At 57.6% G+C, this 16,094-nt stretch overlaps 4 protein-coding genes across 11 annotated transcripts in view; 2 read left to right on the top strand and 2 right to left on the bottom strand.

The window, feature by feature from the left end:
* The window catches only part of EXOC3L1 (exocyst complex component 3 like 1), a 123,198-nt gene that overhangs the window by 89,111 nt on the left and 17,993 nt on the right, over positions 1-16,094 (bottom strand). The window lies entirely within an intron of this gene.
* TRADD (TNFRSF1A associated via death domain) lies at positions 592-6,373 on the bottom strand. 2 transcript variants are annotated; one of them, XM_059151784.1, is made up of 5 exons: positions 6,281-6,373; positions 2,898-3,056; positions 1,810-2,087; positions 1,523-1,727; positions 592-1,406 (listed from the first exon to the last, which is right to left on the bottom strand). In XM_059151784.1, exons 2-5 carry the CDS (start codon positions 3,046-3,048, stop codon positions 1,096-1,098), a joined length of 945 nt encoding a protein of 314 aa, XP_059007767.1. In that variant the 5' UTR covers positions 3,049-3,056; positions 6,281-6,373; the 3' UTR covers positions 592-1,095. The 2 variants fall into 2 exon arrangements, with proteins under 2 accessions (XP_059007767.1, XP_059007766.1); XM_059151783.1 differs by lacking the exon at positions 6,281-6,373 and adding an exon at positions 5,985-6,215.
* Positions 6,369-10,166, top strand: FBXL8 (F-box and leucine rich repeat protein 8). Of its 4 annotated transcripts, none has more exons than XM_059151779.1 (4): positions 6,369-6,499; positions 6,947-7,109; positions 8,166-8,321; positions 8,860-10,166. In XM_059151779.1, the coding sequence occupies exons 3-4, from the start codon at positions 8,170-8,172 to the stop codon at positions 9,830-9,832; spliced, it is 1,125 nt and encodes a 374-aa protein (XP_059007762.1). In that variant the 5' UTR covers positions 6,369-6,499; positions 6,947-7,109; positions 8,166-8,169; the 3' UTR covers positions 9,833-10,166. The 4 variants fall into 4 exon arrangements, with proteins under 4 accessions (XP_059007762.1, XP_059007764.1, XP_059007763.1 ...); XM_059151780.1 differs by lacking the exon at positions 6,369-6,499 and adding an exon at positions 6,726-6,814; XM_059151781.1 differs by lacking the exon at positions 6,947-7,109 and having other exon boundaries at positions 6,427-6,499.
* Positions 10,067-15,765, top strand: HSF4 (heat shock transcription factor 4). Of its 4 annotated transcripts, XM_059151757.1 has the most exons (14): positions 10,067-10,135; positions 10,408-10,875; positions 11,524-11,632; positions 11,733-11,860; positions 11,961-12,085; positions 12,352-12,427; positions 12,543-12,607; positions 13,139-13,241; positions 13,503-13,630; positions 13,751-13,978; positions 14,722-14,827; positions 14,935-15,000; positions 15,118-15,187; positions 15,452-15,765. In XM_059151757.1, exons 2-14 carry the CDS (start codon positions 10,753-10,755, stop codon positions 15,601-15,603), a joined length of 1,479 nt encoding a protein of 492 aa, XP_059007740.1. In that variant the 5' UTR covers positions 10,067-10,135; positions 10,408-10,752; the 3' UTR covers positions 15,604-15,765. The 4 variants fall into 4 exon arrangements, with proteins under 4 accessions (XP_059007740.1, XP_059007743.1, XP_059007744.1 ...); XM_059151760.1 differs by lacking the exon at positions 10,067-10,135 and having other exon boundaries at positions 10,200-10,597; XM_059151761.1 differs by lacking the exon at positions 10,067-10,135 and having other exon boundaries at positions 10,290-10,875; positions 13,489-13,630; positions 13,855-13,978.

The raw sequence follows: 16,094 nt of genomic DNA, 5'->3' as shown, positions 1-16,094 counted from the left end.
CCTCCACCTCTCCCTCTCTCCCTCCTCACCAGCCTCCCAACCTTAATGCTCCAGACCCTCTAAATGCTTCTCACTGGCCTCAGTATAAAATCCAAAATCTGTCAAATGGCTTACCAGATCCTGAGCTATCTGCGTCCCATACTCACAAACTCTACAAGCCCACCCACCACCCCTAGATCTAGTCACTCCAAACTTTGTTCTTCTAACATCCTCTGTCCTTCTAACTTCCCTCAAGACCTCACCAGAGGCTGGCTATGCCCAGAATGTTGCCATTCCCTCAACTCCCCACTCTCAACTCTATTCACACTCCTATATCTCCCTGGAAGCCCAATCCCTAACCTGGGTTAGGCATCTGCTGCTCAGTGCCCCATAACTTTTTGTATTTTTCACATTAAAAAAAAATAATAATGGGTAGGGGCGCCTGGGTGGCTCAGTGGGTTAAGCCTCTGCCTTCGGCTCAGGTCATGATCCTGGGGGCCTGGGATTGAGCCCCACTTCGGGCTCTGCTCAGCGGGGAGCCTGCTTCCTCCTCTCTCTGCCTGCCTCTCTGCCTACCTGTGATCTCTGTCTGTCAAATAAATAAATAAAATCTTTTTTAAAAAACAGGTAATATTTTATTGCTGTTGCTTAAAATTTGCAGTCCGACACTGAGTATAAACTGGGGGCAGGCAGGTTTCGTGTATCTTGTTCACCACGGTATTTGCAGCACCCAGGATGATGGCTAGAACACAGCAAGTGCTTAATGAGTAGTTGTTCAATGAGTGAAGAGGTAAGGGCTGGCCAGAAGCCCCTCATTTGGGGTGGGCAGACTGCTGCAGCAGGTCACCCAGGCACCCTGTTAATCTCACAGTATCTGGGGGCAAACCCCCAATGGCACTGCAACAGGAATGGTGGGTGCTTGTCCAACTCCTGGAGAAGGCAGTCGACAGTGCCCAGGAGCTCCAACAGCTGGGCTAAGTGGGGTTACAAGTGTGGTCTCAGAGTCCCATGGATGGACAGGAGCTCAGCAATAGCAGCAGAAGGAGCCGAGGGTCATTCGGGCGCTCCAAATCCTGCTGGGCAACTGGCCAATCCCCCCTTTTTCTGGTACCCAGGTTAGGCCAGGCTGCCATCGGGATTTGTGAGGCCCAGCAAGTCCTCTGCCAGGCTGGTGAGCTCGTTCTCCTCAAGGGCCTCTACCAGGCGCTGCAGCGTGGCCCTGCGGCCCTCTGCCTGCACGAAGCGTCGCAGCATCTGGAAGGCCTGCTCGTACAGCCCTTCGCGCTCATACTCATAGGCCAGTGAATCGAGCGCCGGGTCCCGCAGCGCACGACAGCCTCGCTGCAGGGAGCGCCCCACTTTGCGCCATTTGACACCCACTGAACGCGCGAACGTCTGTTGGTCCTGCAAGCTCAGCGGCCGGTTCACTGCGGGGAGGAGTGGGAAGCAGAGTGAGCTCGGGAACACCAAGACTGTCCCAGACCCTGCTCCTCCCAAACTCCCTCTTCCCGAGGACCCTGCCTCAACTCTGCACCCGCCTCACCTATGGGCTGACCCTGGAACAGAAAAGTCTGGACAGGCGGTGGCGGCAGTGGTGCCGGTGGCTTCTCCTCTGAGAGAGAGGTGGTCAGGGATTGCGAGGGCGCTGGAACGACCTCCATGTTGCCACCCTGGCTCCCCGAGCCGCACGTCAGATTCCGGAGCGCCTCCTCCAACTCAGAGAGTTCCTCGTCCCGGAGCCGGTCAGGCTAGGGAGGGGAGTGCGGCGTCGGTGGGCGTCTTAGCCGCAGATCCCCGCCCCACCCCAAACTGGCCCCTGCCCAGCCGCACCTTCTGGGCGAAGATGCAACTCAAACAGCGTTCCTCATCCGTCAGCAAGGTGTCCAGCCGCTCCGTGCCGGCGCGCAGCTCCAGTTGCAGCGGCACAGAGTGCAGGGCGAGAGCCCCCGCCAAGCACTCTTGCAGCGTGGCGCGCAGCGACCCCTCGCGGTAAGCGCGGAGAAAGCGGCTGCAGGGCTGGCGCCCGCGGAAACGCACCTGCACAATCAGCTGGGGCTCGCTGCGGTGGATCTTGAGCATCTGCAGTACGTCTGGGCTCCCGCCACTCTCTGTGGAGGCGGACAGTCATGCGACAGGCGGTCCCCATGCGGGGCCATTTTTCCAAGCGGTCATGGTGGGGTGAAGCCCATAAAGACTCCCTCCCTGACCCTAGCTCCCAGCTGGGAAACAAAATTGGGAGGCACACAGCAACAACCCAAAATGAAGGCCAGAACCTATCACAGGGAGCAACGGAGTGGGTGCCTCCCCAGATCCATCCTCGAAGCCCCAAATGAGGGTAGGCAAAAGGGATTGGCGAGAAGCTTTGCAGCAGAGAGGGGCCCGTGCCCAGGTCGGCAAGCCTCGGGGCGTCGGAGGAGCAGAAGGTGTCAGATCTTCGGCCTCTACTAACTGTGGCTCCCGCTGCCCAGGAAGGAGGCAGATCCCCCAACCGGTTTCAGTTTCCTGTGGCCTGTGCCCTGAGATGGGAAAGGGGGGCTCCCAAAAGGTAGGTACTGGGGAGGGGTTTTGGGCAAGGAGTGCTGCAGTGAGAGAGGAAAAGAGAGAAAGCGTAATTAGTAGAAAGCAGTGAGCTGATTGGTCTGGGGAGTTGGCGGGGCATAGAGAGGTGGGGACGTTAGTGCATATATAGGTAGATCATACACAGACACGGGACACCCAAGGGCACACCTGTGTAAACAGAGAAGACAAAGCCAGGCATCCCTCTCCTCTTCTCCCCCCTCCCCGTAAAATCTTTTCTGTACCTCGGTAGTTAAGCACAGACCCAAAGAATTGAGGAGGTGGGGCCTCAGCCCCTGGTCCCGCCCACAAAAGGCCCAAACCCTCCCAATTCCTCTCCAAGTACCCGTCCACCCACACACCTGTCAGTGCAGTCCGCAGAGCTCTGTACACGGGCACCTTCTGCTGGGCGTGAGCATAGGCATCAGATAGGACCACCTTGTCCAGCGAGGACTCCACAAATAGGTATGCGCTGCCCACCCACTCGTCGAGCCCATTTGACCCAGTCGCCATCTTGTCCCCTGGAGAAACAGATAGTCAGGCATCCAGATCAGCCCCCACCCAGCCCTGGACAAAAACTGTCCAGTCCTGTGTGGTTCAGCTGCTGCCCCCCCCACCCCCGCTCCCAGCCAGGACACTTGTGAGGGGAAGTTCATCCTCTTACAGGCAGCCCCTTGTGCTTCTAAACCTGCACAGCACAGCACAGCTCAGCCCAGAGTTGCAGTGAGGACTGTCGGGCCACTATCCAGAGAAAGCGCAGGGTCACAGTGGCAGAAAAAGTGAGGTACTCCCCTGCGGTGGTGGCAGAGAAGGTCTGCCCTCTCCTCAGGCCAGGTGGTCACTCTTTCAAAGCTGACAGGAGACATCCTTATCCTGGATAGTGCCCAGGCCCCATAGCCAACAGAACCCATATCCTGGTATGCCTTCAGCTTAAACTTGAACCCCCATGATCACTTCAGGACAATAGCCCTTGCTAGGTTTTGTCACCTGCATTCCTACTACATACCTCCTGGGTCCATTTCAAAGGACACCTGTAGTTTTCACCTGCCCAGATTCCCTCTCCTAATCCTGATTCACCTTTCAGGCCTTCCCTCTTCCCTCTTCTCAACCCATGTGCCTGTTAGGAGCCCTAACTCCACTCCCTAATTCCAGGTATGCACAAGTGAAATAGGCCTGGCCAAATCCACATACTCTACTCCCCTTTCTAAAGTGATTAGTTCAGAACTGGGCATAGGATTTAGGCTGGGCCAACCAGTCAGAACCAGCCTGCAACTGTGGCTGGACCTATAAAGAAGAGAGACACTAGTTTCCCTTCCCATGGGACTGAGCTGGAAGAAAGGACAGGACTCCTCTGCTGCTGCTGGCAGAGAATTAAACTGGCACAGAAGGATACAGAGCCAAGAGAAAAAGAGGTGCATGCCTAACCATGCTATGCTCTTGGCTCTAGCTGCACCCTGAACTTCTCAATTACGTCACTTAAATCATTCCTTTTTGTTCTAAAGTCAAAGTCCTTACAGTTGGACTCTTGTCCTATGCAACTCAAATTGTTCTATCACAGATTTCCTCCCTGTCCAGACAGAGCCAGAGCCCCTTGGTGCTCATATCTCCTCTATCTTCTGACAAAATCCTAGCCCCTAGATCATGATGGGAGGGCGGGGAATTCACAACCAGGAAACCACTTCATTGACCCTCCTCAGTTTCACTGCCTCCCTGTTACTGCACTGTGAGGCTATAGAACTGCCCTGCCTCTTCCTCCCCACCCCTCCTGAGGCAACATTCCATCCTTGTCCCAGAAATGTTGGCTCAAGACCTCACCTCTTGCCCCAAGAGTCACACTTCTTTATCTCTGATCTCCAGCGTTTATATATAGTAGGCTAGGAGGGGGTACTGAGCTCTAGCTGTGAGCACCCTGGATGTCATTGCTCTGGGCAGAACAGATGGGGTGGGCCCCAGCTGGCACCCATTTACATGAGGGACAGGGAAGGGGGGGATTGCTGCCACAAGGAACTAGGACCACAAGGAACTAGGACCTTGGACCTTGGACCTTGGACCTTGATGAGGAAGGAGCAGGAATCCTGAGCTAAAAGTAGAGGCTGCATTTCAGATCTGCTGCCACACCCTAACCCAAGAGCCAAAGCTGGGACAGTAACTGTGCAGGGGCTCCCCAGCATCACCCAGACCTGGCAAGAGAAATGGTACCTAGTGATGGTCCATCCCACCCTCTGTCTGCGCACAGGAGACATACCTTTTGAGTGCCCACCCCCCCATAACCTTTCGGTAGAAACCATATTGATATTTGTGAGGTTACCCAAAGCAGTAGTCTGGAAATTAAAAGGAAGCTAGCTAGCATTGTTTACCTCTGCAGAGGGTGGGGAAGAGAGTGGGGAGAAGGGAGATTCTTATTTTCATTGTATTTAGCAACAAGCAAAAGTAAAATAGACCTATGTCCCTTGTATTAAAAGGCAACATAAAGGGGCATGTGGGTGGCTCAGTGGGTTAAGCCTCTGCCTTCAGCTCAGGTCATGATCCCAGGGTCCTGGGATCTATCCCTGCATTGGGCTCTCTGCTCAGCCTTCTTCTCTCTCAGCCGGCCTCTCTGCCTACTTGTGATCTCTGCCTGTCAAATAAATAAAATAAAAATCTTTTTTTAAAGGTGACATAAAATTGAAGCAAAAAAAAAAAAACATAAATGGGGTAAGACTCTATAGGTGACAAGTGGGACCAAGAGCAGTACAAGACAAGTGAAAGGAATTAGAGCCCAAAGGGAGTGGACCAGAGGGTAGAAGAGTGTGGGAACCTGTTGTGAAACATTTCCCCTTCCTTGTCTTCTTAGCCCCATGACTAGAAGTTGCTGACCCCATCATTGTGATCGGGCCCCACGGGCGGAAGTGAGGGCAGGACCCGGCCAAAGTCTGCCTGTCAGGACTGTCAGGGCGGTTACTGGAAACCTGGAGGAAGAGGCGATGCTCCATCACACTCACTAATGGACAAATGCGAGAAGTCAAAAGGGTCTGCCGGCCTGGAGGTTCAGAGGGTCAGATAACAGGGACAGGGACCTTGGGCTCCCTTGGTCCGCTGGGGAACTCCTTCCTACGTGTCCTACGGAAGCCCCTCCTCGGGAAGCCCCGCGCCTTACCCACCGGGAGTCCGCCTCTCTGAGGGTGGAAACGGGCCAGGTCTTGGGGACTCTCGGCTGAGCTGAGACTGTGAGCCACTAGCGGGTACCGACTCAAGAAAATAGGCCCCTACCACCAGGGGCCAGCCAGACACAGCGCGCCATTAATATAGCCTAACGACCCCCTGGCAGCTCCGCCTTGGGCCGGGTGGTCCCTCAAGGGCTGCATCCATCCTGGAGCGCTCCCTACTCAGCTGGCCTGCTCCCAAGCTCCCGAGGGAAGTTCCCCCTGACTCCAGTTGTGCCCACTCTCATGCTGGGGTCGCATATTCACCTGGCTGGGGCGGGAACAGGTTTTTGTCCACAGACATTTTCAGAATCAGGCCCAGCCCGCCTTCCAACCAGCAGGAACCTGACACCCCCTCGAAGGACCTCAGCTGGGACAAGGAACCTGCGAACGCCAACGTCCGTACGCTCTCTGTCGCCTCTCACGGAAACAGCCCAACAGGCCGCCGCCACCAACTGGCCTGGGCAGTCGCGGATGACAACCGAGCTGCGCCCACCCTCCTGAGCCAGGATTCGCCTCTGCTCGCGCCAGCACCGAGAAGCCCACCGACCCTCTGCACTAACCTGGCGGCCTTGGCCCAGCTCGGATTCACACGCCCGCTGGGCTCCACTGGACTAGGATGCTTCCGGGTGTGCGCGGAGCGCAGGGGTGGTGCCCCAGCCCCAGCAGCCCAGTCAGCCCCGGCGTCCCGCCCCCAATGCTCCCCTCGGTTTCTTCCCGCCCACTGTCCTTCGCTGCCAGTCCCCAGCCTCTGGGCAAAGCCCACCTGGTCCGTTGAGCAGGTAAGACATTGGCTCCCGAGGTTAGAAGGCGTAAAGAGCCACCGGAAAAGACTTCGGGCGCTTTCGGCTCTTATGATCCCAGGGGTAGGGGGCTCAGGGTGAGAGCTACCCCGCTTTCTCAAGCAGGGAGCGGACGAATCAACAAAGAGGCACCCCCTGGGCACCACAATTTTCTAGTGACGTCTGGGTGGGGAGGGTTTGAGCGGGATGATCTCTAACCTCTCCTACTCCCTGACACTCAGAACGGGGTGCCGGTGGGTCCAAGCTCAAGCCTGGCCGCGGGTATCTGAAGCCCCAGGATACATGAGATACAAAGTGCAGTAAGGGACGTTAGCCTGGAAAATACGGGGAACTAGAAAACTGGCAAGTGGTGTGAAACGTTGTGTAGGAAAACTTTCAGGCACCCTAAAATGGGCAACTTTGATGAGGACACACTTTCCGATAAAGGCCGCGCTCTGGAATGGGTCTGCAGAACTCCAGAGGAACCGAAACTGCCCGACCTGAGCCAGTCCAGGTCCGGAGTCAGGATTGAAACTTGAACCCAGGACCCCTCAGGCACCAGAACCCGAAGCTTTTCTCCACCCAGCCGGCCTTTCTTTGGAAGCACCGGGTACGTCTCCCCAGTGAGGTGGAGGAAAGGAACGCGCCGCCCCCTCTTCGAGCGGATTCAGCTGTGCCCCACCCCTCCCCCGCTTCCTGATTGGCTGGTGGTCCCCGCCAATTAGAAGTCTCCTCCAATGCCCCCGCCCTATTAACCCAGGCGTCACTCTCTAGTGACTGGCTTGGGATGAGGTCTCTCAACTCCGGACCTGTAAAGTCAACTGGTACTTGCTGAACTTCAGATTCCTGGGCCCCACTTTTACCCGAGAGCCTGATTTAGTAGGTGGGGCGGTAGACTCTGTATTGTGAACAAGTGTCCGGATTATTCTGATATCCCCCGCCGTCTGAGAAGCCCTCATTTCAATAGCCCTTGAGGCGAGACTTGGATCCAGTACTAACCTGGAACTCAACAGAAGCTGGGAAGAGAGCAGTTCTGGAAGGTGTCTGGAAGACTAGTCTGGGTGGTCCCGGTGGCTCTGAGTGTGTGTAAAGGGAGACAGGAGGCTCTCTGAGCTGGGGTGGGGTGGGGAGGGGAGGACAGCTTTGTCCCGAGTCAAGGCAGGTGCAGCTGCCCTCCACCTTCCCCAGGGAAAACTTTAGGGGCGAAGAGAAAAATCGAACAGCATTTTCCAAATCCAGATGTTTGGCTTTATCAACCTCGTACGCAGATCGTGGTTGCATTCCTTCTAGTGTAGCATAAAATGTAGATAGATTTGTTCAACAAGTGAGAAGGTAGTATAAAGGAGAATCAGAAATCCTTCAGCAACCAGGGACGATCACTGAGACCTGTGCAGTAAGTGAAACTGGGCCTCATGCTTTGTTTAATAATTTGGTTAAATGTTTTGCTGTCACTTGAAATTATTAATAATATTTTCAGCTTTGCATTGGGCTCTGCAAATTTCACTTTGCATTGGGCTCTGCAAATTATGTAGCAGTTTCTGGGCCACAAGCCTTTACACACATAGGCTCTGGTCGTCCCCTCAACATTTTGGCTTTCTGGAGCCCAGAGATGCCCCTCTCTCCAGGCAAGAGCTTCTGGAAGTGGCAGAGTTCCCATCTCTTGCAGGATCATGGCCGAGCCTGGAGAGCAACTGCCAGAGGAGGTGCTGGCACTCATCTTTCGCCACCTGTCTCTGAGGGACCGTGCAGCTGCTGCCAGGGTCTGCAGAGCCTGGGCTGCTGCTGCTACCTGCAGCATGGTGTGGCACGACACGACCATCAGGTGAGCAGACTCCTCCATCTCCCGCCTTCTCCCTTTCTCATGGAGTCAGGGCTTGGGGATATCTACATGTAAAAGCATAATCATTACTAACATTTGTTGACCACGTACTATGTACCAACTGGTGTTCTAAGTACCTTACATATATTAATTTAATCCTCACGAAAACCTTATATAGTGATAGGCAGAATTATCTCTACTGCACAGATAGGAAATTGAGGCAGATTGATTTAATTACCCCGTACAGGTCACTCAGCTAAGTAGTAGCAGAGGCACAATGGGAATCTGACAGTCTAGAGGACGCTTAGCCCCCTGAGAAAGCTGAGTTCCTGAAATACCATTGGCTATCCCTGCCAGGGCTTCAACTCACGGCAGGTGCATCTGACATCGTCCAAAGGAGTTCCCTCCTAGTATCAGTGGCTATTTGGGGGCAACCTGGCATGACCAGGACTGGGAGGTATATGTGTGGGGTGTCAGGAAGTGGGGATGGGCAGAGGCGTCTTGCGGCCAATGCCTTTTTCACCACTGTTCTAACTGCAAGTTGCGACTGCGAGCGCGAAGGCACGCTGCTGCCATACCTGTCTGCCTGCCTGGACCATGTTCACAACCTACGACTGGAATTTGAGCCGGCGAGGGAGCCGAGCCGCCGGGCGGCCACTGAGTTGCTAACCGCCCTGGCGGTGCGCACCCCGGGACTTCGAAGCCTGCGCCTGGAGTGCCGCGGAGAAAAGCCGCTCTTCGATGCAGGCCGCGACATCCTGGACGCCGTGCACGCTATATGTCGGGCCGCGTGCGCGCTGCGCCACCTCGACCTTAGGCGCTTGCCTTTTACGCTGGACGACGAGTTGGTTCTGCAGGCGGCACGCGGCTGTCCCGAGCTCCGCAGTCTTTTCCTTGACAACTGTACGCTGGTAGGCAGCGTGAAGCCCGACTCTGTGCTCGAGCTACTAGAAGCGTGCCCGCGCCTGTGCGCCCTCGGCCTACACCTAGCTAGCCTGTCCGGCACTGCCCTCCAGGTGCTGGCAGCGCCGGACCGCGCGCCTTTCGCTCTCCTGGCCCTACGGTGCGCGTGCCCCGAGGACGCACGCGCGCCACGCCTGCCCGAGGAAGCCTGGGCCGCGGTGCGCCGCCGCCACCCAGGACTGGCCGTGGAGCTGGAGCTGGAGCCAGCGCTGCCCGCTGAGAGCGTGACGCGCGTCCTACAACCTGCCGTGCCAGTGGCTGCGCTACGCCTCAGCCTCTCTGGGGATACGGTAGGCCCGGTGTGCTTTGCAGCGCGCCACTACGGCGCAACCTTGCGCGCGCTTGAGGTGCGCGCTGCTGCCTCAGCGGAGCTGGACGCCGCACTGGAGTTGCTGGCGGCGCGCTGCGCGGGCCTGCGCGAAGTACACTGCTTCTGCGTGGTACGACCCTCTGTGTTGCACGCCTTCCGCGCGCATTGTCCGCGCCTGCGCAGCTACACACTCAAACTAACGCGGGAGCCCCATCCCTGGCTGCCCACGCCTGTGGCGTGATGGGGTGGTCGCCTCTCCAGTATATATGTGGCCGCTAAGATGCTGGATGCATTTGTCCAGGCGTGCACCAACTGCCAGCCCGCTCCTTCGGGTCTCTGTTGCGTCTTGTGCCTCTGGAAGATGAGCGCATGTAGGATAGCGTTGGGACCATCCCAGGGCGTCTTGAGTCCCCTGGACGGATCTCCATAATGGGATCATCCTCCCCCAGTCCCACTCCTCTGCTGACGCTGCGCTAGCTCCACGGCCCTGGCGCGTGAGGGGGGCGGATAGAGAGAGGACCCTGACTCCTGTGGCGACTCGGGTGTGAGTGTGAAATAAACAAATCCTGTAGCAACACGCGTCCTCTGGAAGGCGGGGCCGGCTCTGAAGGGGGAGGGCGGGGAAACTTCAGAGGCGCAAGGACCCGACCGGGCTGGCACGGGATCGATCAGTTGTACCGATGCGGCTACCGAGGTCAGGGACAGGGCACTCCGCATCCTTGGAATGACAACGCCCCAGAATTCTGCGGGATGGTGCCAGCTTCTCTCCGCACCCGCTCTCCACACCCCTTGCTCCTATCTGCCCTCCCTATCCAGGCAATGGCTATCGCCTTCTAGGGCTTTTCCAGCCCACACCGGGCCGCGCATGGGTGATTTCTCCCGAAGAGCAAAAGAGGAAACGGCCTGAGAAGGGTGGAACTAGAACCCGGGTCTTCCTCCCCACCGGACCCCTCCACTCACATTCGATCCCAGCCTTCCCTCTCCGTCTGCTGGTGCGGCTGCAGAGGTCTGAGCCCCGCCCCGCGGGTTCGCACGTGGTCCCCACCTGACCCCGCGCGGGGAGGCGGAGTAGGGCGGGGCGGGCGGCAAACGCAGCACTTTCCGCGGCTTTCACAAGCCCGCGGCACCCGGCCCGAGCTCTTAGCCGGCCGAGACTGCGCCATGCAGGAAGCGCCAGCCGCGCTGCCCACGGAGCCGGGCCCCAGCCCAGTGCCTGCGTTCCTCGGCAAGCTATGGGCGCTGGTGGGAGACCCGGGGACCGACCACCTGATCCGCTGGAGCCCGGTGAGGGCTGGGGCCCCGTGACTTCCCCAGTGGTTCCCAGGATCCTTCCACGTCAGTGAACATCCACGCCCACCCAACCCCTGTCTGGGACAGGGCTATGGGTCTCCCGATTCAGCTGTCCAGTGTAGTTTAACTTGGAGGGGTTGTGCGAGATGAAGATGAGGCGACTTCCTCCGGACCGAGGAAAGGGTAGGCGCCTTCTGGAGACCTAGAGCCTGAGGGATCTTTGAGGTCATTTAGTTACCACCCCACCCCAACAGACAGATAGGAAAACAGAGACTTGGAGAAGGGAAGAGCTAGGTCTGGTTCTGGATCGGAGTGGCGTCTTGGGTCTGGGACCCGTCCAGGGTTGGAAGTCTGGCTTCTGCTCTTTCTTTCCCAAAACCCAGTACGGAGTGTGGGTCTGGCTAGGGTAGGGACTGACTGTGGTCGCTCCAGGTTAGGCCGCAGAGCTGGTTCTGGCCTGGGCTTGTCCCATGTCTTCATGAGCGGCACGGGTCTCCAGCGTGAGTACGAGTGTGTGCGTGTGTGTGCGTGTGTGCGCGCGCGCGGGCGCGCCAAAGCGCGGGCCTGGCCGAGAGCGGCACGGCTCACTGTGTCGTCCGGTCTCCGCCCGCACCGTGGGTGGGCGGGCTGCGTTCTTGGCAGAGCGGGACCAGTTTCCTCGTAAGCGACCAGAGCCGCTTCGCCAAGGAAGTGCTGCCCCAATACTTCAAGCACAGCAACATGGCAAGCTTTGTGCGGCAGCTCAACATGTGTGAGTTCCTAGGACCGGGAGGGAAGTGGGTGCGAGGGCCTTGGTGAGCGGGGGGGGGGGGGGGGGGGGGCAATTTACGCTCCCATTCCCCCCTCCCTAGATGGTTTTCGGAAGGTAGTGAGCATTGAGCAGGGCGGCCTGCTTAGGCCCGAGCGCGACCACGTCGAGTTTCAGCACCCGAGCTTCGTACGCGGCCGAGAACAACTACTGGAACGTGTGCGGCGCAAGGTGGGGGCGGCCTTCGGGAACCAGCAAACTCGCGTGGAAGTGTCGAGAAGGCTAGCCCTGTTCTCGAAGACTCTGAACTGACGGTGTCTCCCACTTGCAGGTGCCTGCGCTGCGCAGCGACGACGGCCGCTGGCGCCCCGAGGACTTGGGCCGGCTGCTGGGCGAGGTGCAGGCTTTGCGGGGAGTGCAGGAGAGCACCGAGGCGCGGCTGCGGGAGCTCAGGCAGTGCGGGGGGAGGGGGCGTAGGAGGGTTGGGAGGGAGAAGGGGAGTCTGGGCGAGAGAACACTGGCTGCCAGACAGTTCTTCTGGACAGCTCCTTCCTCTCTCATTTCTTAGTGCCTCCGTCCAAAGAGGCTGAGCTGTGGAACTCAGTTCTGGGCGGATCGATGCTCATCGGAGTGGTCGTGGGTTTAGACCTGCCATTCTGTGGGGGGTGGTAACCGGGAGGACTCTCAGATGCCTCAGCACCTTCCCACGCCTTCCCCCTCAGGCAGAACGAGATCTTATGGAGGGAGGTGGTGACTCTGCGGCAGAGCCATGGTCAGCAGCACCGGGTCATTGGAAAGGTGTTCCTCTCCCCCTACCCTTCTCTCTATCACTCCTGAACAAATCCACCTGGAAGTGCCTTGTTGGGTGGGGACAATGTCCCAAGTATGAATTAACTCTTTGCTTCCTCTTTAGCTGATCCAGTGCCTCTTTGGGCCACTTCAGACAGGGTCCAGCAGCGCAGGAGCTAAGAGAAAGCTGTGAGTGAGAAAGTCAGGGACGTCCCCCCCCCCCACACACACACCCCTACACTTCCCAGGAACCTCCCTGCCAGAGGTCCCATGCGGGGACTCCTTCTCCTCCAGCAGCTCTCACCAGGAATCCTCATTGTTCCTCCCTGCACTACAGTGTTCCTCAACCCATGGGAATTTCCCCAAGGTCCCCCCTTCCAGGACTTTCCCTCTCTCCCTCCAATCCTACCAAGTACTCCCATTCCCAGATCCCTGTGTTCCAGACCTTAGCCCGAAATTCCTACCCCTAGCAGTCCCTTCCTCCTCACTCCAAAACATCCCAACCCAACAGCAGAGGGTCTGGGGCTCAAACCATGCTCTCTCCCTCCCCTCTCCACCCCCAAAAGGCCCCCATATCTGGGGGGAGCCCCTTCTGCCTCCAACATGTGACTGATGCCCTGGCAACAGGCCTCAGCTCTGCTGACTTGGCTGCTGGGGCCTGAGGGAGGGAGGTGCAGGCTGAGAGGCCTGGGGGATGTAGCTGCCCTGCCCCCTGCACAGGTCCCTGATGCTGGAGGAGGGGAGCTCATGCCCAACACCAGCCAAATTCAGTGCCTGTCCCCTACCTGGTGCCCTCTTGCAGGACCCCTACTGTATCCAGTCGGTAGGTTTTTTCTTCTCCTCCCTTCCCTAGGGCAAAAGTGGGCTTATGGAGAACCTATTCCTTTCCCCCATTCCCTAATGGGAAGAGAACATGGAGGCCAGCCCCCGCCCTCCGCTCCACCCCAAACCCAGGCTCCCCAGCATGGACTAAGCCTTCCCCCTCAAATCTTACTCCTCAGACCTGGTAGATGTGGGTACTGGTTAGGTTCTGGCTCTCCCTATTGCTTGAGAGGAAGGACTGGGCTCAGTCATCTATTTACAGCCCCTCCCAGAGACCTCCTCGGGCCTCAGCAGCTCTCACAGGGCCAGGGGCCCTATCATCTCGGACATCCACGAAGACTCTCCATCCCCTGATGGGACCAGGCTTTCTCCTTCCAGAAGTGGCAGGAGGTAAGACAGACAGGGCCGCCCTCTGGAGAGCTTGTAGGGGAGGGCTTGGCAGCCCAGATGGCTGTGGAGAGAAGGGGGAGGTCAGTGCCGGAGTCTGGTTGAAGCTTTTCTCTGGTGCAGGGAGAAGGGCCTGGCACTGCTCAAAGAAGAGCCGGCCAGCCCAGGGGGGGAAGGCGAGGCCGGGCTGGCCCTGGCCCCAAACGAGTGTGACTTCTGCGTGACAGCCCCCCCGCCACTGCCTGTGGCTGTGGTGCAGGCCATCCTGGAAGGGAAAGGGAACTTCAGCCCCGAGGGGCCCAGGAATGCCCAACAGCCTGAACCAAGGGGTCCCAGGGAGGTATCTGACAGGTGAGCAAAGCGTCCCTTCTTGCCTGGGAGCCCTGGGGGCCTCTTCTGCAGGTAGACCACCGCTAACTAACTTCCCAGCCTTGCCTACCCCTTGTGGCTGAGGGGGAGGTGAGGCAATATGATGACCAGATTTCTCAGAGTTACTCTAAAGAGTACCAGCATCAAAATGCCCTGGAAAGTAGAAGCTCCCATCAGGTCAATCAGTCTATCTAGGGTAGAGCCCCGGAACCTGTATTGTTTTTTGTTTTTAAGATTTTATTTATTTATTTGACAGACAGAGATCCCAAGTAGGCAGAGAGGCAGGCAGAGAGAGAGGAGGAAGCATACTCCCTGCAGAGCAGAGAACCTGATGGGGGTCTCGATCCCAGGACCCTGGGATCATGACCTGAGCCCAAGGCAGAGGCTTTAACCCTCTGAGCCACCCAGGTGCCCCGCCCCCCCCCAACCTGTATTGTAACGGAGTTCATTTCGGTGATTGGAAACACTGACAAGTACACTATAGTTTAAGAACCATGGGTGCTGACAATTCCAAACAAAAGGGACATGTATCCCAAGACCCCAGTTCCATAATCCAAACCTCAGGTCAAACCTAGGAAGCAGAGGCGCTCCTTAAGTACCCTCTATGTGGGGAATCCTCTCCTACCATCTTGTAGTTGTCCTATTTTGATCCTGATGTATCCAGGTTCCTTAGGAACCTAATGTGGGGTGAACACTGCAGGCTGACAGCAGTTCTCTGTGTGCAGGGGAACTCTGGGCCTGGAGAGGGGGGTGCGGAGCCCAGAGCATCTGCTACCTCCCATGTTGCTTCAGCCCCCCACTGAAAGTGTGGAGCCCGCAGGGCCCCTGGATGTGAGTATACCTTCAGCAGGGCAGGAGCACAGGGCAGAGGGGAGGGGGGCCTGAGTGGGGTCTGTTTGGAGGGGAAAAGGGCACCACTGGCTGAGCGCTTCCCCCAGGTGCTGGGCCCCAGCCCCCAAGGGCGAGAATGGACCCTGATGGACTTGGACATGGAGTTGTCCCTGGTAAGATGAAGGTGGGGAGGGCAAGGGTTAGAGTTACTGAACCAAGCCCTCAGCCAGAGCCCCAGCTCCCTTCCTTCACTCTCCTCCCCAACTGCTTCCTGGGGTTCTCCTCTGCAGATGCAGCCGTTGGGTCCAGAGAGGAGTGAGACTGAGCTGGCAGTCAAAGGGTTAAATTCTCCAGGGCCAGGTGAGAGTTGTGGTGACTCAGGACCTTGGTCTGAGCTGCCAGGATTGGGTGGGCTGAACAGTTTGTGTTTTGAAGGGAAGTACTGGGAGTTCAGGCTGCCCCTGGGATAGCTACTGAGGCTACCCATGCTCTGGCCGGTGGGTGAGAGTAGAGAATGGATGTTTCATCCTGACTGACCAGCAGGCAGGACAGGTGAAGCTCTCCTTCCTCCAAGAGAGGAGGAAGAGCTGTCTCTCTCTGCTGAGCACAGCCCAATCCTCCTAGGGAAGGACTCCACCCTTGGGGCACCACTCCTGCTGGATGTCCAAGCGGCTTTGGGAGGCCCAACTCTCAGCCTTCCTGGAGCTTTAACCATTTACAGCACCCCTGAGAGCCGAGCCTCCTACCTAGGCCCCGGGGCCAATCCCTCCCCCTGAGACCTGCTTGGCTCTGAAGCCAGCCTACCTGAGGGGCTGGCCTGAAGCAGCACCCCCTTCTGGGCTTCCTGGTGCCCTTGGAAGAGGCAGAACCAAGACCCTGCTACTTTGTGGTCCTTCTCCATTACTGAGCCCTGCACATAAACTGCATTTTTTTCTGTGTTTCTGGTCTCTTTTCTTTACCGACCAGGGAGCACAGAAGTCATGGGTGGGGGTGGAGGGGGACTTTGCATTCATAGAAATTTCCAGATGCTAAAGCTTTAGTAGCGGAACCCCTGGAGAGTGGAGGTGCTTGGGACCCTAGGCCCTAGTTATGCTTAGGCTTCTGCCCAGTGGCCGGTTCCAGGGCTAGCACGTGGCCACTGCAACCTCAGGGGTTTTTGGGGTCACATCCGGTTCCACAATGCGTCTGCTCTGTGATCCTGTGTAAGCTGGTCCCCTTCTCTGAGCCTTATCTGGGATAAGCAGAAAGAGTTCAAGGAGAAGATGGA

The sequence above is a fragment of the Mustela lutreola genome, chromosome 16 (assembly GCF_030435805.1).
Source record: "Mustela lutreola isolate mMusLut2 chromosome 16, mMusLut2.pri, whole genome shotgun sequence".
In the NCBI taxonomy this organism is placed as follows: Eukaryota; Metazoa; Chordata; class Mammalia; order Carnivora; family Mustelidae; genus Mustela; species Mustela lutreola.
The sequence above is the reverse complement of the archived record's forward strand: the minus strand, read 5'-3'. Positions and strand labels throughout refer to the sequence as shown.

Bases quoted from the DNA above. Each gene is read 5' to 3' on its own strand.
- TRADD (XM_059151783.1), bottom strand. From the start codon at position 6,021: ATGTCTGTGGACAAAAACCTGTTCCCGCCCCAGCCAG. The intron at 1,728-1,809 runs GTGCGGCTGGGC...TCCCCTCCCTAG, and splicing joins GTTGCATCTTCGCCCAGAAG to CCTGACCGGCTCCGGGACGA. The intron at 1,407-1,522 runs GTGAGGCGGGTG...TCCTCCCCGCAG, and splicing joins GTTCCAGGGTCAGCCCATAG to TGAACCGGCCGCTGAGCTTG.
- FBXL8 (XM_059151779.1), top strand. From the start codon at position 8,170: ATGGCCGAGCCTGGAGAGCAACTGCCAGAGGAGGTGCTGGCACTCATC. The intron at 8,322-8,859 runs GTGAGCAGACTC...TCTAACTGCAAG, and splicing joins TGGCACGACACGACCATCAG to TTGCGACTGCGAGCGCGAAG.
- HSF4 (XM_059151757.1), top strand. From the start codon at position 10,753: ATGCAGGAAGCGCCAGCCGCGCTGCCCACGGAGCCGGGCCCCAGCCCA. The intron at 12,086-12,351 runs GTGCGGGGGGAG...CTTCCCCCTCAG, and splicing joins CGGCTGCGGGAGCTCAGGCA to GCAGAACGAGATCTTATGGA. The intron at 15,001-15,117 runs GTAAGATGAAGG...TCTCCTCTGCAG, and splicing joins TGGACATGGAGTTGTCCCTG to ATGCAGCCGTTGGGTCCAGA.